The sequence below is a fragment of the Clupea harengus genome, chromosome 4, assembly GCF_900700415.2.
Source record: "Clupea harengus chromosome 4, Ch_v2.0.2, whole genome shotgun sequence".
NCBI lineage: Eukaryota > Metazoa > Chordata > Actinopteri > Clupeiformes > Clupeidae > Clupea > Clupea harengus.
This window is the reverse complement of record NC_045155.1, coordinates 19,463,879-19,485,066: the sequence shown is the minus strand read 5'-3', so window position 1 is coordinate 19,485,066 and position 21,188 is coordinate 19,463,879. Positions and strand designations below refer to the sequence as shown.

The window sequence follows — 21,188 nt, the reverse complement described above, 5'->3', positions numbered from 1 at the left end:
AAAGGGAGATAAAGCAGCGGAGGTTTGAAGGGATCAAAAACTCCAGCAAGCCTGAGTGTGTAGTTCAAAAGGCACAAACTAAGGGTTCCCGCGGAATCAATCAAATGTAACAATCCAAAACAAGCACAACAGATTGCATTTGACCAACCAATAGCAAACAACTAAATAATTTAAACAGAACCCGGGTGACATTTCCTGATACATGATAAATAAGAAGCTACTTTTATCAGTTCAGTGCATTTACATGTCACTGAGCAAAGCAGTTAAAACCTCAGGAGACCTCAGGAGACCTCCGATCGTTTCCCCGCCTTGACATCACGCCCCTCTAAGCGCGCCGTGCGTAAAACACACGGTGAGCTGAAGTCTGGCTATTCCCTAACTCAAAATCGTTCACAGCACTCACACACCAAATCGAACGAATCAGGCGGCCTTCGTGATTTATCAGCTGCTAAGGTAATACACGTTACTCTCTTTTAATACAACTTATACAGTAACTCACTATATAAGTGTAGAGCATTTGCAATTGCATGTATCCCATGTATTCCATGTATTGCGCATTAGTATAATGTATATTTCGTGCTCCTAGGAATAAATCTACTACTTGTTTTACACCCGGAATTGTTTTAATTATCTCAAGTTTTTCATTTGCACATTAATGGGAAATCTTATGTAGTTTGTGTCTGTTCTCTGTCTTCTCCATAACTGTTGGACTTCTTTTTACACTGAGGTCTTCCATATTTTTTTATTTTATAGGAGTTTCAAGGGCAAGAAATATAGGATGGAAGATATTAATGGAAGCAGTAATGCCTATTCCAATTGCAATTTCTCCATGGAACCCTTTATCTTCACCAATCAAACCAACTGCTCGTCCCCACCCTGGTCCCACTTTCCTGATTTCTACTTTGCTCTACCTATCGTGTACTCCGTTATTTGTGCGGTTGGACTAACGGGCAACACGGCGGTCATCTACGTTATTTTAAAAGCGCCTAAAATGAAAACAGTCACAAACATATTCATCTTGAATCTCGCAATAGCAGATGATCTTTTTACTCTGGTTTTGCCAATAAACATCGCCGAGCACATGCTGAACAACTGGCCCTTTGGTGGCGCGCTATGCAAAGTTATACTCTCGATTGACCACTGCAACATATTCTCCAGTTTATATTTCCTCACAGTGATGAGCATTGACCGTTATCTGGTGGTGCTGGCCACGGTGCGCTCACAACGGTTGACCCACAGGACCTACAGGTTCGCTAAAACTGTCAGCATCTGCGTTTGGGTGTTGGTAATCATTATCGTCTTGCCGTTCACGGTCTTCGCTGGTATCTATGTCAGTCCTGACGATGCAGGGAACAGGACGAGCTGCGTCCTTAGCTTCCCGAGCCCGGAGAGACTCTGGTTCAAGGCTAGCCGGATTTACACGCTGGTCCTGGGCTTCATCATTCCCGTATCCACAACTTGTGTTCTGTATAGTGTCATGCTATACAAGTTGAGGAACATGCAGCTCGGCTCAAACGCCAAGGCGCTGGATAAAGCTAAGAAGAAGGCAACTATAATGGTGTTCATAGTTTTGGCATTGTGTTTGTTCTGTTGGACTCCGTTCCACCTGAGCACCGTGGTCGCCCTCACCACAGACCTGTCTCCGACCCCGCTCGTAATAGGAATTTCCTATTTTATCACCTGTCTAAGCTACGCCAACTCCTGCCTCAACCCATTCCTATACGCGTTCTTTGACGATAGTTTTAGGAAGGCATTTAGGAAAATATTGGAATGCGGACCTTAGTGAGGGCAAATAAGTCCTGCCATTTCAAGACAGATGCACGTAAAATGAGTATTCATTTATACAGGAGTATTACAGTTCTGGTCTTTCCAGTGACTTGGAGAGCAGTTACGCAGGTGGGGAATTTAAATGACTAGACGTACTTTAATTAACGACGATTATGCAGATTATTGTCCAGTCCAGACGATACTGTTTATTACTCTAATGGACCCGGCCCGGACTAAAGACCTATTCTTTAGTCTTTAGACATTATTGATGATGATGATGTTGTTGATGATGATGATGACGATAATCATGAGGATCGATGATGATGATGACGACGTTTTTGGTATTTTGTAATATGTTGGTATTGCAGGTACAGTGCAACTAATATCTCTAAATATCAGAGACGATTGTGGCATTTAGAAAAAGTGATGGAGTTACTGTGATGTCTATTTCAAGATTTAATGTGGGGTGTAATTGCTCAGTGTGATGTAGCTTAAAGTAGTTGCATAACATATTTACTGTAAACATAAACACAAACAAGTACATTCACTGCTTGTAGTTGTAAAATCTAGTTCTGTGGTTGCAAGAACGTACAAACACCATTGAGATCTAGGCTATCTTTTGTGTGTAGTTAAGATTAGTGTTCATTCATTCGTTTGTGGTTGACGTGCGTCACCCCGTGGTTAGAAGCAGTGACGCCGTGATGTTCATCATCATCATTGTTTATTCAGGGAGAAATTGACTGAGCACAGGGCTCTTTTGCAGCAATGCCCTGATTGAGGCTACATAGTACAGAAGAACAATAAATAAACAAACCATAACAAAACAAAACAGACAAAATAAATTAAAAAAACACATTAAACAACTCAGAAATTAAGTATAAAAAATAAATAAAATAACATAAAGTAAAAAAAATTAAATCAGAGAATCATTTAAAACAACAGCATTGAGGCACATCCTTATTATCTAAAAGGCTCTTAAATTGGTTGACAGACAAATACTTGGTTAATTTCAACTCCACTTGAATAGTGTTCCATTTATGGGAAGCAAAGAACTTAAAAGCTATTTTACCTATATTAGTTTTTGTAAGGGGGATTTCAAGGGAGATGAGGCTCTGTGACCGTGTATTATGACAGATGGATTTTAATTTTAAAAGTGACATGAGATAATTAGGCAGTTTTCCCACTAAGGCTTTATAAACAAATAAAATACAGTGTTTTTCCCTCCTGTCTGCTAGAGGGGACCAACCAACATTCTTGTATAAGTTACAGTGGTGGGTCCTGAAAGCGTCTCCTGTAACAAAGCGAATAGCACTATGGTAAACAGAGTCCAGGAGTTTTAAGGTAGAGGGTGCAGCATACATGTAAACAATGTCACCATAGTCAAGAATGTTACATTCTGTGTAGAGCAAGGCAAGGTCCAAACACCTGTATGCTTCTCCCCCTCCACTGGTTACACGCCAGTTTCCTGATGCACAGCGGTAGCTTTTTGTTTCGCTTGCTCTCTACAATATGCCGCAGGAGTTCCATTAAACTTTTGTGCGTTCATGAACGCGGGCGCATGTTAAATCTGTCAGAAATTACATACATAAGAATGTAAAGTTTAAGCGATTCATTTCGTTAAACTTCTGTATGACGGCAGTATATAGAATGTGTCTATTATTATTGTGGTTGCAGTTTTTTGCCAATAGAGAGCAGCAAAGTATTATAACAGCAGGCCCGTGCTCGCTAAATATGAGGACCTGATATATAGTGGATCGTTTCAGACTCTGCTACTACTAATGCATGCATGTTTTGCAGTTCATGTACAGTTAGTCATACTTTAAAATAAAGAGCTTATTTGCATTCTGTCCAAACAATGGTTCTGTATTGTGGAAGTGTGCTCTGGCATCTTGTTTTGGTCATACCTTTGGTCATATCTTTGGTCATACATTTGGTCATAGCTTTGGTCATAGCTTTGGTCATACCTTTGGTCATAGCTTTGGTCATACCTTTGGTCATACCTTTGGTCATAGCTTTGGTCATAGCTTTGGTCATAGCTTTGGTCATACCTTTGGTCATAGCTTTGGTCATAGCTTTGGTCATACCTTTGGTCATAGCTTTGGTCATAGCTTTGGTCATAGCTTTGGTCATACCTTTGGTCATAGCTTTGGTCATACCTTTGGTCATAGCTTTGGTCATATCTTTGGTCATACATTTGGTCATACCTTTGGTCATAGCTTTGGTCATAGCTTTGGTCATACCTTTGGTCATACCAATTGTATATACAGTATGATATATGATTATGGGAGTACATGCAAAGTAATACTACAATATTTGTGTAAGGTCAGTTGACATTCACTATCCAACCTGATGGCTTTTATGTCAGTCATAAAAGCATAACAATTAGTATGAACGTGTTAGTTCAGACATTTCCGAGTCTGGCATTTAAGCAGGTTACACAACAGCTTTGTCTTGCTACACGTGACATTAAGCAAGGCCAGAGGTCATCAATATGTAATCAATAAATAAATGAATCGTGTTAAAAAGACAACTGTCAGCATAATTCATTACTGATGTTTAATAATGTTTCAGTTAAACAGATTTATGGATGATGACTTTGGCACTAATGGTATAGGTGGAATGGAGAGAGGACTCAGAAGTAGTGAAGAAGATGTTTTCACTGTGACGGAGTCTACCACTGCCAACTATCCATTTTGCATTTTTATGAAGACCAGGACTGATGTGATGTTGCCAAATGATCCAGCTGTGCCACTCCGTGGTAAATGTATGGCCTTAATAACGCTGTTAATTGCTACCGCTGCAAAGTCTGCCGTGTCAGCAGGAGACCTGCTCGGAGTTTGTGCCTGTTTTCCAACTCCTTGATGATACATGGCAGACAATGTTGCTGAGGCAGTCAGATCTAATAGTGTCCTATTATGGAGGCAAGGAATTTAACTAAACAGCACGCACACACGCACACACACACACACACACACACACACACACACACACACACACACACACACACACACACACACACACACACACACACACACACACACACACAGTAGCACATACGCACACACACACATATACACACACAATAAGCTAAATCTCTCTGTCTCTTTCTTTACACTTGCAATCACTTCAACTGCTTTTATCACAAACTTACACATCCATCTCGTTTAGTAACAAAAACTCAATTTGTCACAATGCTATTTTTATTCACTGCTTCAGTTCTTATGCTCTTTTTCTTCATTTCAAAGCAGCGCATCTTGACTCCCTCTTCACAGATCTAGCTGTCTGCACCTCTCCCAGTGGACTACCTGACAAGTGTGTTTCAGAGCTCCGCCACCAGAAACTTGGATAAGGCTTAGGGGGGATGCTCTCACACACCACTATGCTCTCCAGCAGGGATGCGAGCTGCCCCATTAATCTTTCTTCGGAGCCGTTGCGTTGCTAGCTGCGTGCACAGCCTTATAAACACCCTGTGGCTTTACCGTAAAAGCCAGCAATAAATATTCCTGCACCACCCTGTTCTATCTCTCCATCCCTCTCTGTGTCTCTTGTTCTATCTCTCTCCCCCTCTCTTTCTCTCTACCGCAATCTCTCTCTCTGTCTTCACCTCTCTGTCTCCCCTCTTGTGCAACCCACCGCTGAGTTTAGGGCTCAGTTTCTTAGACCCACAGACACAGTGGTTAAACAAGGTCACAGACGTCTCCAGTGGGTGTCGTGAATGAGAGAGTCAATGTTCCTACTAAAGAACTAAAGATCTATTTTCACATTCTCACCGGATCAACCACCTAACAGTGGTGACGGCTGTCTGACTGACAGTTCACCATGGGCCCTGAATATTTTCAACTCCCAGCAACACCCCCACAGTTGACAGATCTGTGTCAGGTCTCTCACAGGTGTCTTTAAACAGGTGTGTTTATGTTGAAATCAAAGAGTCAGTCACAGTTCGTATATGAGTGCAGGGTGCAGCGGCACAGAGTGCAGCATTCGCTCAGGTCACATCCCCTTTTCTCTGCACTGCAGATGCTTAAATATCAATCTCTTCATTTAATAGCTGTGTAAAGGTTATGGCTGGAGGAGCAGGTACACTTTACAGTCCCCCCGTCCCTTCAGAAGTGGAATGTGATGAAACAGTCGAACTGCTGTATATTATATATAAATTATATATATATATATATTAGTATTGTGATGTCACAGACAGCAGGGAGGTCTGGGAGGACGTGACTCCATTAATCAGCCTTGTGCCCTTGAGAAAAGCGCTTTGTCACCCACACGAATAAACACACGTACATACACACACCACTTGTACACTTACTGACATCCATACACAACATAAACACACACACATGGATGCAAACACACATACACGCACAGACACACTCAGAGAGACAAACAGACACTTATAAACACCAACACATGCACACAAACACAGGAATCACACATGTACAAGCAAATGTATGCACATACACACATACTTATAGTCAAAAACACAAACATGTACATACATTCTCCCACACTCACACAAAGACACATGCAGCACGTACACACACACACACACACACACACACACACACACACATACATATGCTGAATCGCTTACAAACACAGGCAAACAAATATATCTTCCATCTTGCTCACACATACACTCTTAATCATCTAAATAGACCATTTACATTTACATTTACATTTAGTCATTTAGCAGACGCTTTTGTCCAAAGCGACGTACAAGGGAGAGAACAGTCAAGCTAAGAGCAATAAAAAAGCATGGTGTAACAATAAATACTACTTTACATGAGAATTAGAAAAACAACAACCTAGAAAAGAGGAAAAAGAAGTGCAGGAATGTAACTGCTGAAGTGCAAGTTAAGCGCTAGTCAGGTGCCAGTTAGGAGGGGAGGTGCTCTCTGAAGAGTTGGGTCTTCAAAAGCTTCTTGAAGGTAGAGAGGGACGCCCCTGCTCTGGTAGTACTAGGCAGTTCGTTCCACCAACGTGGAACTACAAATGAAAATAGTCTGGATTGCCGTGCTTGCACGGACGGCAGTGCCAAACGACGCTCACTAGACGAGCGCAGCGTCCTGGGTGTAACATTTGCCCTTACAAGAGCATTTAGGTAGGTGGGAGCAGAACCAGTAAGCACTCTGTAGGCAAGCAACAGTTGGATTGCTTGAGCCAGAGTGGATACATGGTGCATAAATGGTGCATAAATGTCCATCTCAGTCACTGGGCTGCAGCAAGAAACTCTGGACTATGTTGTTTTTCATCTACTGCTGTTCAGTACAGTTTGCTTAGTAAAACCCTCGCAGATATCAGTTTCAAAGCTGCTGTGTTCAGAGCACATGTGCTGTAAACAAGCTGAGGGAACAGGCAGTAAAGAGACCAGTATAGCCATATAGATATGGGACATATAGAATATAAGCTCCACACCTATACTGTAAGATACACCACACCTTATTTGTATTCTGTATGTTTGCCACCTAGTTTAACCTTGTCCCTAGAAATCCACCATACTGTTGGTGCGTGAGCGAATGGGCGTGTGTGTCTGAAATGAGAGTGTGTGAGAGAGTGAGAGAGAGACAGAGAGAGAGAGAGAGAGAGAGAGACCAGCGACGCTCGCTCAGGACAATGAAGATGTCTAGAACTGCTCTCCCTGCGCCCGTAATGAAATTCTGCAGTCTATTAGAGGCTCTTAAGGTGCAGCACACGTGCCCTATTGGGACATGCGATCAGCAATGATAACCACTGAACCTGAAGAAACGACCATGCATGTTCTTGTTTAGAACATTTAAAAAAACCGTTTTGAAGGGATGGACATTACTATAGCTACGCGTTTTCATACTGGGTGAACTATGTTTTCTTTGACAGTGAATGTGTTCTTGCCAGTTGCAAGTTAGTTATCATTTCTTTGTTGAGGTTAAGGCGGTGGCCAGAATCTTTCTCAGTATCTGTTTCACATAACACAATGGAGTTCATCGAAGAAGACGTAAGTTTATACAACGAATCATTTCTTCAAACCAACTTAACTGACTTCGACGATGCGGATGGAGTTCTTCCTACCGGCGTGAAGATCACCATAGCTGTGGTGTACCTGGTAGTTTGTTTTGTTGGTCTCATCGGCAATAGTCTGGTGATGTTCGTAATCATCAGGTAAGAGACTCACTGGCAAAGCTAACGCATGTACACTACATTCAGAGAGAGGTCATGCTACCACTTGATGCACACAACTAGACACAGTATTTGCGGTAGGTTTCTAGTTTGGTAGAGGATATGGGAAAACAGAGGACTATATATATATATATATATGGGCTGTATATGACAGGGACCTTTTTGGTCTTGGTCCCTTTTCCAACGCATTTCCAACCCTGAGGATTTTTGTACTGTTACATTTCTAATGATTTCTTTGCACCTCCCTTGCAAAATCTGCTGACGCTCGTTAGGCTTTTGCCAAGTGCAGGACAGCCTGATGTAAATTAAGGCTTTGTGAGCCCCTCTAGCTTGCTGCCTGACAGGCAGTCATACGGCCCCCCTATGTAGCTTGGGGAGTTTAAAGGTATAATTACTTGAGAGCTCCATCTTTGTACTTGCATGAAATAATGATGTACTGAAATGATTGCTGTACAATTATGTGTAGGTGGATGTGGTAAGAATAGGTGGATGGTCAGAGTTGTGTGTGTGTGTGTGTGTGTGTGTGTGTGTGGTGAGGGTGAAAGAGAGAGGGTATCAAAGAGAAGGAGTCTAAGAGTTGTATTAGCTTATACAATCCATGAAGTTGTCTGACATTTTCTCCATACTGACTGATGCTAAATCATTCATCAAAGGTTGTCATTCTCCATAAAGCACTGTACCATTTCCCCCCTACAGGTACACGAAAATGAACACTGCCACCTACATATACATCTTCAACCTGGCCTTGGCAGACTTCTTGGTGCTGGCAACGCTTCCCTTCCAGGGCACCGATGTGCTGCTGGACTCTTGGCCCTTCGGCGCGAGTCTCTGCAAGATAGTGGTTGGCATCGACTACTACAACATGTTCACCAGCGTCTTCACGCTGACAGTGATGAGTGTGGATCGGTACATCGCCGTGTGCCATCCTGTGCGCTCGCTAGCTGTGCGCACCACCTCCAAGGCCAAAGTGGTGAACGTCGGGGTGTGGGCACTCGCCTCTGCCTTTGGAGTGCCAGTGATGGTGATGGCGCAGCTGGAGGTGGAGCCCAATGGTAGTCCTTCCTCTCCGCCTCCTCTTCTTGTTTTTGTCTTACTATTGCCATTGCTTTACAGTTTCTCTCAGTCGCTTTGTCTTACTATTGCCATTGCTTTACAGTTTCTCTCAGTCGCTTTGTCTTACTATTGCCATTGCTTTACAGTTTCTCTCAGTCGCTTTGTCTTACTATTGCCATTGCTTTACAGTTTCTCTCAGTCGCTTTGTCTTACTATTGCCATTGCTTTACAGTTTCTCTCAGTCGCTTTGTCTTACTATTGCCATCGCTTTACAGTTTCTTTCCGTCGCTTTGGTAAATTTCTCGAATCATCCTAAATGTTTTCAAAACATCAAGTGTATTTCTCATAACAATCCGTACAAACAACACCACATTTTGGATTACCTGCAAAAGCCTGTGATTGGCCAGAATGCAAGTCCTTCTGTCATTGTTTGTAACCAAGACAGTCAAAGTAATTAGTCATGTTGTGAATATAAAATTAAATCCACAAAGCGTATTCCTCATTTCCAAATGTGCCTCTTACAGTATTTATTTTACTCTCAGTAATTTATCATTTTACCAGATTATTGCCACACCAGATGTCTCCAACTGACTGAATGTTATTTTCTTGCAAGTTGAAGGCCATTCATGTCACTGGCAACAATATCAATTTGACGAGGCTCTGAGTGGTTGTTGAAGAATATTATAACAAGATGCAGAAAATCACTTGAAAGACTTGACAGTAGCAATAAATACAACCTGTAGAGAAGCAAGGGACAACCTTGCGTGCCACATAAATTCAAGTGATGTTATTCAATCATGATCATTTTAGATTTTTCACCTTCATCAGAGAGGATTCAGGTGGATGATGTGGACCAGTTATCATTATGTGTCAACCCGATGCTTCAATTTTAGTGACATGGTATTTCTGCAATGTTTGATAAATTAGGATGGATTCAATTTTTCCAAGGCAAAACATTTGTGTAAAACCTTATAGGCATGAGGGAAAATCCAGTAACAGTGTGTGCCACTAGATCAGACAACAATGTACTCAGGAGAAAGGTGACATATCTATGACCTTCATGATTGGATAACATGTGTTGGTTCTCAAAGAGTGTATGTGGCGTGCAGGATTGTCTCATTATTATTTTTCCACAGGTTGTATAGATCGCTGCTGTTGGTACTGTCCAGTCTGAGTGACCAGTGATATCCTGCATCCTGCTTTTTTATTCTTCATCACGTGGTGGCCTTTTGAATTGAAATGGTTGCCTATGGCATGAGCAGCATTTTATTTGCTAGAAAATAATATATATGGCAATAATCTGGTATGGAGATAAATTACTCTGAGTGAGGGAGACAAAGTAGAAAGCAAATGTGTCAGAACTACACTTCCAGGATATCATTTTATATTGACAGCATGACTAGGAGCTTTCACTGTCTTGGTTACAAATCATGACAGAAGGACTTGCATATTCACATTGACATAATTATTTACTTTTGAGACATAAAGTAAGCCTTTTGAGAGAGTTACTGGCTTTTGCAGGTAATCCATTGTGTGATGCTGTTTGTATGAATGTTTTTGAAAACTGCACATACTGTTTTGAAAATGTTTAGGATGTTTTGAGAGTTGAACCAAAGCGAGTAAGAAAAACTGTAACAGTGTTTGATTAATAGTAAACATTTTTGTTGTATTACTGTATGTACAGTATGGATGTACTGTATGTGTTGTATCAAAGGAGATTACAGTATAGAGATTACAAAAGCGATTACAGTGTTGTTCCACCTCTGTCTTTCAGGCATCGAGTGTATGTTGGTCCTCCCCAAACCTCGCCAGCACTGGGGGTCTGTTTTTGGCACGTGTGTGTTCCTCTTCTCGTTCATCGTGCCAGTGGCCATCATAAGCGTTTGCTACGGGTTGATGGTGCGGCGTCTGCACAGTGTGCGGCTTCTCTCCGGCTCCAGGGAGAAGGACCGCTACCTGCGCAGGATCACTCGCATGGTCCTGACTGTGGTCCTGGCGTTCGTGCTCTGCTGGGCGCCGGTGCAGGTGTTGGCCCTGGTCCAAGCTCTAGGCGGCGTGGACCTGGGTGGCAGCAAGGCCAGTATGGTGGCCATGCATTTCTGCATCGCTCTAGGCTACGCTAACAGCAGTCTCAACCCACTGCTGTACGCTTTCCTGGATGAAAACTTCAAGCGGTGCTTCCGCGTCTTCTGCCCGCACAGGAACTTGGGGAACGACACAGACATGCCGGGGAGGAAGTCATCAAGACGGAGCAAAGGACTTGGTGTGGAGGAGCATGAAAATGGCGTCGCACACGGAGAGATGGAAATGGCTGAAGGACATAATAGGCGGCAATGAGGGTAAATCCAGCAGGGGAACATCCCTGGATCAAAGGGTCCTCAACAGTCCTCGACAGAGCAGGGCAGTCACTCCAGAACTCTTCAGATGGGACAGAAGGGCTCCAGGATCAACCAACCAACCAACACAAACACACACACAAACACACACACAAACACACACACACACACACACACACACACAAACACACACGTTTGGCACCTCTAAACATTGTTCCTGATTTGAAAGTGTTTGACGTGTCATAGGCACAGGCTGTGTATATGTGGTCTTTTGGGACCAATGGCTTTCTAAAAGGAAGGTTGGGAGGAGCTTGACCAAATTGGCCACCCCTGTAGCATCAAACTCTGTCAGGTTTGACTCAAGTCATTCCCAGCCTACCTTTTCAAACAGCGGCGTTTGCTTCCACACTCCCTCTCAACCCAGCACCTCCCCTCACGCCTCCCGTCTTCCTTGGTTAGGAATGGAATGGGGGTGTATGCATGGATCCTGCTTTACTCCTGCCTGCTCAGTCAACTCCTGCATGATCCCTGCGAAACAAACACAAATGTGCCAGTGTGGAGAGCCAGTACCCACTGTAGACCTAAGTGAATGTGCCAGTGTGGAGAGCCAGTACCCACTGTAGACCTAAGTGAATGTGCCAGTGTGGAGAGCCAGTACCCACTGTAGACCTAAGTGAATGTGCCAGTGTGGAGAGCCAGTACCCACTGTAGACCTAAGTGAATGTGCCAGTGTGGAGAGCCAGTACCCACTGTAGACCTAAGTGAATGTGAGTTCTGTGTTGTCAGGTACTGGACTTGTGCTTTGAGCCTAGGTCAGCCCTGGTTGTAAAAAGAGCCCAGAGATGAGACTAGGAGGAGATGGGAGAGAATGGCATGAGAGACAGGATGAAGTGGCAGATGAGAGTGTGGAGCATCAGGTGTGGTCATGATGAACTTTATATGTATGTATGTATATATATGCATGTATGTATGTATGTATTTTTTGGATATATTGATTGTTTCATTGTTTGTGTAATATTGAATGTATTCATTATCTATATTTATATTTTAACCTATCCTCTGAATTTGTATACATACAAAGTTGTACTTCATTTTGAATGACTAAAATGAACAGCAGGGTTTTTGCCAAAAAGACTGGCGGTAAATGCATATGAATATTGTCGCAGAGGATGTATACAGAGGTCCTTGTGCTGCTGTACACGTTGTTGTTTTGCTGGGGGGTTTTAGCTTGCAGAAAGCATAGAAAGCATTAATGTTCCGCATTCATCATTTGCTGAGCTTGTTGACGGTGTTCCTTTCAAATGCATATGAATCTTCATGTCGTGGTGGTGCCAGGGCTTCATCTGGTGACATCTCATTTCCCTCGGTCAATAGCAGGCATGAAGGGCTCTCGAGTGCTCTTGGCGTTAGTGCTCTTTGATCTTGGCGTTAGTGCTTCGTGATCTTACTGATTAGAGTCCCTGTTCATCATCTGCGCTCAGCTCCACTTTGTCACAAAGCAAGATGGGGCCCTGGCGGGGATGCCTCAACACCTCCTGTTGTATTCTTGTTTCTACCATCAGGTAAAATAGATGTTAAAAAAAAGAGTCATACATTTAAAAAAAAGTCATAAATTAAATGTAATGAATATGGCCAGTGGGTATACAGTTTCCTTTTACACCATGCATATGTCTGTATATTGTATTAGTGAACAGTTAAAGAGGAGAGAAAACATCCTGCCAGCTGTAATGTATGAAGAAGTCTATTTTGTGCTATTGTCACATGACACGCTCTTGCTGGATAAATGAGGTCTGTTCTAAATTAAGCCCTTTTCAGGAACGACTGAAATATTCATCTGCGCTGTTTTCTGACAGAAAACTAAAAAGACAAAATGGGGAAGACAAAAGAGGAGAACACGTTGTCATGGTGTCACGGCTGAAAAAGATGAAGGGGATAGTGTGGATCAATAACTGGCCTTAACATGTCCTATTTCCCCCCAAACTGAACAGATAACTTTACTTACTTTGGCCTCAGCTCAGTAATCATGACGTCCCAGTGCTGTGGCTTTGTAATATATAGATAGGAATGAAGAAGACTCCCTAGACAAATATCTACTCATCGAGGTGGGCTGGGCAGGCTTGCACAATGTTATCACAAAAAAAAAAATGTTTCAAAAGTGAGAAAGTCTTTGTCACAATTTTTTTCAGGAGGGTAGGCAAATCCTAGAGATGAATGACAATGAATATGTTTGCACGTGGGTCTTTTGGCTCCTTGGATAAGAGAGTACCTAATTTCAGCCCTGGGGGAAGGCTGCTGCTGTTGTTGTATAGGCCGACTGCATCCTCACACAACACTGTTGACACTTAAGATGATGACTGAGGGGTCTTTGGTCTCACCGTGATTAACGACCAGAGCCTTCTCATTAGCTGAGAGCCAGAGGAGGTGAAAACAGCTGAATTGGGAGGATTGTTAATGCTGAACGGGTAATTCTCCTCTGCACTGCTGCACCCTGGGGACGCCAGTGTTGAGACACTGACCAGTATCGAGGTGGAGAGGTCATCATTTAGCATTATGTCAGCTTTACAACGTGCCAGGACCTGACCAACGGGGGGGTTTCTGTAGACAACTTCAGCTGAAGTCAAAGTAAAGGGTGGCTCACTGTCATATCTGACTCTGTGACACTACTCTGAGTAGCAAGGAATAAAGACGACGTTATGACTGGAAGCCTGCTACTGCAGAGGTCACCAAGTAATGGTTGTGATGGAAGCGTGTTTTCTACGTATAGAGCTATACTTCAAACATTGCTGTTACTGGATATGCTTAAACGTTTGACTCTCAAAGTATTTAATAAATAATCATTATAAATAATCATCTTTTTATTTCACCCAGATTTAAGAGATAAGACCTGTTGGATTTTCCTATCCATTGAACACCCAGCATTCAGTCTGGACCATGTCCTCCTGATTAAAGACAACACGCTATGACAACACAACTTGGTGCACATCATTCAACAACAGTGCTGTTTTGTAATTCGCCTATTTTTAGATCGGATTAATTTATTATGTCTGTAATGTGATGCTTGTTTGCAGTAATATGCCTTGCATCATGAAAAGGTTTTTGAGGGCCTTAAACCAGACCTTTAAAACAGTAATTGCTCAATAACAAGGCCCACCAGACCCTGGGACAAGAGCTAAGATTTGGGTTGTCTAGCCTGAAAGTATTTCTCTATAACTTGAGAGCCTTGGGAGGTATTATAACGCAGTGTAGTCAATGAGTTCCCTGAGTCAGATGAGTTCGAAACTGAATCACTTTACTTCTCCAGTGCTACATTACACTCATCCACGTCTTCCCACTTCTTCTTCTCTCCCAACTCTGAATACAGCAAAGACGCATGGGAAATGTAGTCACTAGATATAGTCGATACTATATCAATGAATAATATTCTGAAATGGACTCATTCTCAGTTCTTAAATTTCAGCATATTATTGAATGTTTGAATGGTGCATTTTTTTTTCATAAGGTTTTGCAAAAGTATTAACTCAAGTTTGATCTATCTGGTTTGAATATAATGCAAACACACACACACACACACAAATGTATCAAAGCATATACACATGATCAAAGACAAAAAAGAGATAAGTTTTAAAAATGACAAAGAATGTAAGAATCTTTATAACTAAATGTTCTGTTTAAAATACAGGGAGGGTTGGGGAATAGAGGACAACCTTCACTGTGGCCCAGAGTGAGAGGTTCGACTTGGTCTATGAAGAAAAAATGAAAGATCTTCCACTGAACTTTGAATGGAATTATCAAAACAAGACTGAATAGTCAAAATAATACTATATTAGCCAATCACAGTTGTGAAAATGTAGAAATGAATGTTGGTTGCATTAATCTATTTTGGTGACAAAAACATGATGACCTTGTGTTATTAGACTGATTGTGCTAAACCTTTCACAGTATGTAGTCGGTACTATCACACCATAACATTCTCTATTTTCTAAAACATGCTATCGTGTGCTGTGTATGCTCTCCTCTGCTGATCTGGTCAAAATGGCAGCTTTATGTGGGCATACTTCTGGTGTGACAGTTTGAAAGCTTCGTTTGCATGTTTGAATTGTGCATTTTTTTTTTCATAAGGTTTTGCAAGTATTAAGTATTAACTTAAGTTTGATTAATGATTTTACCTATCTAGTTTGAATAAAAACATGTTTTGTTTGACAACATTTTCAAATGTTTTGTTTGACAACATTTTCAAATGTTATGTTTGACAACAATTTCAACATTTTCCTGCCTGAACCAGTGTTGCTTTACGATGGCTCAAAACAGGTCTCTTCACTCTTTACTTGCAAAGGAGTCCACCTGCTGCATAGCATTCATGACCCAGATTATTTAGACACACTGGAGGAGTTTAAGATGGAAAAGATGATGTTTTTGCTGTAAACTACCCTAGATCAGGTAGGCCAACACTAAAACAAGGGAACTGCAGTTTTCTTAGTGTTATAGAACATGCGTTGCTAGAATGGAAGTGGCCACTGAGTGTTCTTTTATATCTATATTTATATAATTTATATCTTATAAGGTTATATGATGAAAGGAATGCAGCAATCTATTTGGAATTAATCGTCATAATTGTATGTGAAAAATTAAGGTAATTGACCGTTCGTGAGAATGAGATGCACAATGAGAGCGCAAGAGTGTCTGCCCAGCTGGCGTCGTGAATAGAGAGTGGCCACAATGGAGCGACTTCACTAAAATGCCCTCGCTCCGTGCTTTTGTCACACATCTGCCTTTGAATGTGCTACCTATAGGGTTGAAGGTGGGAGAAATACTTCTGAAATTGAAATTCCCAATCAGGCATGTGTTGGTCTTTTATCTCATTTACAGGTAATGTACATGATCAGGAATCTCATTTTTCCATTTCCACAATTTTTGCAAAGCCCTTTGCAACCCGATTTGATTTCTTCAGCAGTCCTTTTTGTGTGACAGTGAGTGGTCCTGAGCACAGGAAAAACAGAGCAGTTTAGATCTCTCTGGTGGTGAAACAGTTAAAGGAAACCAATGGCTTTGGATCAGCCAGTGGATCTCTGATGTACATATAAGCCTCTCTAAAATAAATGTGTATGTTTGCGTAGACTTTTTGTTCGTCTAGTGTTTCTGTTGTAATTCTCTTCAGGATCTATAGTTTGGTGGCACTCAGAGTCCAGCGGATGGTTAGATCATTAAATTAAGTAGACGGCAGTTTTATTGTTAAGTTATGTTATGTTGCTGATGACAGTTTTCTCTGTTTTGCAGTTTTCTTTGGCTCTTGGTTTGACCATACCAAGAACTGTTTTTCTGACATATGAGGAATTGATTAAGGTAAAAAAAAAAAAGAAGTGTATCAACTTAACCTCTATCAGTCAGTGACATTACAAAGACATTGTGACTATTAAGATTATAAAGATTTTTTCACTCCAGGATTGTCATAGTGACAAACTACTGAATTTCATTGGGAAGGACCAAAATATTGAGGCGTTGAAAATGTTCATTCAAAAGCATGAAAGATGACCTAAAAGTAAATTATACAAAATGGCAACCGGAGTTGTTTGACTTTACAAAATCAATCCTATGGCCAGGTACAGTAGCAAACACACACACACACACACACACACACACACACACACACACACACACACACTCTATTTTGTAAAACATCCTTCCGTGTGCTGTGTATGCTGTACATGGTTTGTTCAGTGACAGACTGGGATCACCAAGATTGGCATCCATTGTCATAGAATACAACTATTTTCCTCCAAACACTGGGTTGTTCTAAGAATCAGCTGCTATGGGGTGTCCGGTTTTCATTTGGACAACAGATGGTTATTAAAACAATTACAGTAAAATAATTTACAGCATACAGTTACAGACCTTTAATTCACATGATGATTCAATTCTGAGAGTCTTTTAAAGTCTGTCTATATTTTGCAAATACGAATTGCCACTTCACTTATGAGTATTTGCATCTTCAAAATATCCATTCAAATCTTCAACTGTAACTCTTTGAGCCATCATACCAAAGGAATTATGTGTAGTGTACCACTGTCATAAATGGATGAATTATGTCTAGTGTACCACTGTCATAAATGGATGAATTATGTCTAGTGTACCACTGTCATAAATGGATGAATTATGTGGAGTGTACCACTGTCATAAATGGATGAATTATGTGGAGTGTCATTAATGGATGGATCATCGCAGCTGTGATTTTTTCTGCATTTATTTTACACAGAAGTAGAATCATGATGTAATTCACGACTATTGAATAGTAAGAGATAGATGCATTCTGAAGCATTTTCTTCTGTAATCTGAATCTGAGCGATCATTTTACAAATGTGGAAGCCAAAACGGGCCTCCATACAAACAGTGTTTATAGCAACCCACCAATGCATGGTGTGTACCTGTAACAAAATTGCTTCAAGTCATTCAAGTTTGGGCCAAAGAATCACACAGAATTCCACCAAAGTAGAAATTGTTTAAAAATGAATGAACACATTTGCGCAGACTTCAAATCTTCAGATGAATAAACTCATCCAGGTGAAACATCTGAGATGTATTGAGATCACGTGTCACATGCACATACAGATATAGGCAGTACCCACTAACAGGAACGTTGTATATTTAGTAGTATATTTAGTTTCTTATCTCATGCTGAGGATTTTCTTACATTGTGACCCATGCAATACAGCACAGCCATGCTGTACAGTACGCTGCCTGCAGTTGTGAAGCACAGAAGAGTACAGTAGTGTGCTACAGAAGATGTATAGATCCTGCTGCCATCCCAGAGAAACAGCAACTTTTGATTATGAAAGAGGGAACTCAACCGAAGGTTTGGGAAGTGGTGTGTTATGTGTGTTGTGGCACCATGTGACGATGCGATCGTTCCTACAGGTCAATATGCTCTCTGGCTGCCATGCCATTGAGCCGGGCTCTTTCGTGTGGCGGTCAGAGCGCATGTTTGCCACCCTGTAGACCCACATTTTTGTAGGGAATGGAGAGCGTGGTCACCCCACCCGGACTCGAACCCAGGTCTACAGGGTGGCAAACATGCTCTCTGACCGCCACACCAAAGAGCCCGGCTCAATGGCATGGCAGCCAGAGAGCATATTCAACCGTAGGGACGATCACATCGTCACAGACCAGATTGCGGTTTAAGTCAGGGGTGGTCAGTGTGCCCTTCTTCAAATGCCTGTCACCGTCCGTCACATCGGAGACAGCGATGCTTTTATGTCTTCAGTGTGATCTCCAGTCAGTGGGGAGGAGGTCTTACAGGGTCGTAGACAGGATGTCTCTGGTCCTGCCTATTATTACAGTAATGTACTAAGAAAAGCTTGTCCCCATACTCACCATTAGATGGACAATAATCTAAGATGGAATCCATACAGGACCATTAAGGTAAGGTCAAGGACTAGCTATCAAGTGGCCAAGCCTACAAAAAAGCAATTTCCCCAAACCATTTTCCACATTCTGTGACCATCATTGTGCAGTTCGTGGTGCGTCCAGTAGATGGAAGCCTTGACATACAAGTCCAGATTTGGATTTCAGAAGTGTTGACAGACCTGCCATGTTCACCTCTTAGCACCTGTGTTTTTCTTAGAGCGCTCTCTACTTTACATTGTTCAGCCCTTCGTTGTAGGCCCTCTCGGCACGAACTAACCATGTTGGTAAGGCAAGCTTTCAGGGGCCTTTTAAAACCTTGCAGGATGTACTACGCCAAATGGGAGCTGAGACGCTCAAGGTTAATATTCGTTCTTGTTTAACAAACCAACAAGGCTGACTGCAGTCAGTTTTTTATTGCACGAACAACTCATACTTGAAAGTCATTCTCTTTCTCTTGGTCTCCTTCTCTATTTCTTTTTGTCTCTGTGTACGTTTCCCGTGTGTGTGTGTGGACAGAGAGAGAGAGAGAGAGAGAGAGAGAGCAAGAGAGTACATTTTAGTGTCAGATAAAATGGATCGATTGGCTTCCTGTTTTAGCCTTGATTACAAGCTGACGGAAGGACTTAGCTTGTGAGCTACCTATTAAAACAGCAATATGTCACTTTTTACACGCCTTAATGTCATATTGCAAATCGTATTACAGTCAATTGCACAATGCTAGAGTGGTCGTCCTTCAACTTAAATTTTTTTGAAAGTATTTTTTAATATTCCATACAATGTGGTCCCTTCTGTAGGCTCAATATGATCGATTATAAGGTCAAAAACTGCTTTTGTCCAGAGAAAACCTATGCTTTATGTACCGGTCCATAGGACCATTTACAGAAAGCAGATTTCGCTGTATGTCCTTTTTAGTTTACGCTTAGAAGTTATTAAATGTAATAAACACCACAACAAAATGACCAAAAAAATCGATGTTAAATGAAATCATGTTTGTTTATTGAGGCTACACAGCAATCAGCGGGGTCAGTAATCACTGCAGTTACTGCGCGCATGCTTAATACAGACAATCCAGATGATTTCTTCGATTGGACCCAAACGGATTTTGATAGATTTGTTTTCTTGTTTCATCGCTGGCAACATCACCTGGTTGGTAACACTTATGAGAAATAATTATGTGCCACATGTGTTAAAACAGATAACTATTAGATTCTTAGCCTACTGAAATAAAAAAAATAGAACATGGTCATACAACTGACAACTAATCACGAATAGACAGAAAGAGAAAGAGAGAGAATCATTATGTGGCTGCCTCAAATCAATACACAGTAACAAGAAAGCTTGGCAGGTAAGCACTGCTCTCTGTGCATTATGAAACCATTTAGCCATTACCCACGGTTGCGCCGCTTAGACGTGGGGACACAAAGAGCGACCGACCATCTCTTTTGCACACACACTCGCACACACACATACGCATGGACAGAGAGAGAAAAAGAGAGAGAGAGATAAAATGTGACAGGGAGTGGGTGCACATATAGATGGAAGGGGTAACAGTGCGTCTTAAGCATCCATATATATGAATGATGCTGTTATTATTAATATCTGGTAATGCTCCGAAGGCCAGCTGGCTGCTGAGATGGAAATCAGCTACATTCACTCTATTCTTTTTTCCCTCTCTCTCCGGCCCTCCCACACACGCGCTCCCGTGCGCGCACATCCACACACACACACACACACACACACACACACACACATACACACGTCGAATACACACATTACACGACCCCCTCCCTTTCTCTCCTGTCTCCCTTTTCTACTCTTCTACAACAAATATGGCCGCTAAATCGGATGGTGCAGCCGTCTCCTTTCAAAACGAAATACCGCCTGTGTGCTTACCAGGTCCCGAGCACAGTTCGCCACAGCATCATCACGCCGGAAAGCGGTACTCGCTCCTGGACTGCTGCTGGACACTCTGTGCCCTTTTGGTCTTTTTCTCGGACGGGGCCTCTGACCTGTGGCTGGCCGCTGATTATTTCCTAAGGGGGAACTACTGGTGCTTCGCCCCGACGCTGGTTTTTGTGGTGGTCCCATCCCTGGTGGTTCAAGTGCTCAGCTTCAGATGGTTCGCCTACGATTTCTCTGACACAAATGGAAGCGATACGGCTGCAGCCGCGGTGGTGGCGGCATCTGGTGCGGATAGCCATTTCAGCACCAAGGGCAGCGATCAGCGGGGCGCTGGCCGCTCCGCTGCGGCTGAGGCACTGCCTGCCACCGGCACTCGAACCAGGGCACAGAGCTGCTGCAGAGCCTGTGTGTGGCTGTTCCAAAGCCTGGTTCACATCTTACAGTTGGCTCAGGTCTGGAGGTAAGATGTCACTGCCTACCACTGACAGGTAGTCTATACACAGCCTAAGGAGCTAATGTTGGGAGTCAGACGAACATAGACAGGAGATTAATTGCATATGGAGCCACATAATCATG

General features: G+C 42.2%; 3 protein-coding genes across 3 annotated transcripts in view; all 3 read left to right on the top strand.

The window, feature by feature from the left end:
* Positions 1-231: 231 nt before the first annotated feature.
* On the top strand, positions 232-1,783 carry LOC105894212 (neuropeptides B/W receptor type 2). The gene has a single exon (XM_012820692.3). It carries the CDS (start codon positions 779-781, stop codon positions 1,781-1,783), a length of 1,005 nt encoding a protein of 334 aa, XP_012676146.3. The 5' UTR covers positions 232-778.
* A 5,467-nt stretch (positions 1,784-7,250) lies between these two features.
* On the top strand, positions 7,251-14,548 carry LOC105894211 (delta-type opioid receptor). Its single transcript, XM_012820690.3, has 3 exons — positions 7,251-7,905; positions 8,620-8,975; positions 10,751-14,548. Exons 1-3 carry the CDS (start codon positions 7,721-7,723, stop codon positions 11,311-11,313), a joined length of 1,104 nt encoding a protein of 367 aa, XP_012676144.2. The 5' UTR covers positions 7,251-7,720; the 3' UTR covers positions 11,314-14,548.
* Positions 14,549-19,803: 5,255 nt separating this feature from the next.
* The window catches only part of xkr5l (XK related 5-like), a 19,554-nt gene continuing 18,169 nt past the window's right edge, over positions 19,804-21,188 (top strand). Inside the window, exon 1 of the mRNA XM_012820764.3 lies at positions 19,804-21,072. Within this exon, the coding sequence (XP_012676218.2) occupies positions 20,288-21,072 (785 nt within the window). The 5' untranslated portion in view covers positions 19,804-20,287. The remainder of the gene's footprint in view (positions 21,073-21,188) is intronic.

Coding starts and splice junctions, on each gene's coding strand:
- LOC105894212 (XM_012820692.3), top strand. CDS start 779: ATGGAAGATATTAATGGAAGCAGTAATGCCTATTCCAATTGCAATTTC.
- LOC105894211 (XM_012820690.3), top strand. CDS start 7,721: ATGGAGTTCATCGAAGAAGACGTAAGTTTATACAACGAATCATTTCTT. Junction 7,906..8,619: donor GTGATGTTCGTAATCATCAG/GTAAGAGACTCA, acceptor TCCCCCCTACAG/GTACACGAAAATGAACACTG. Junction 8,976..10,750: donor GCTGGAGGTGGAGCCCAATG/GTAGTCCTTCCT, acceptor TCTGTCTTTCAG/GCATCGAGTGTATGTTGGTC.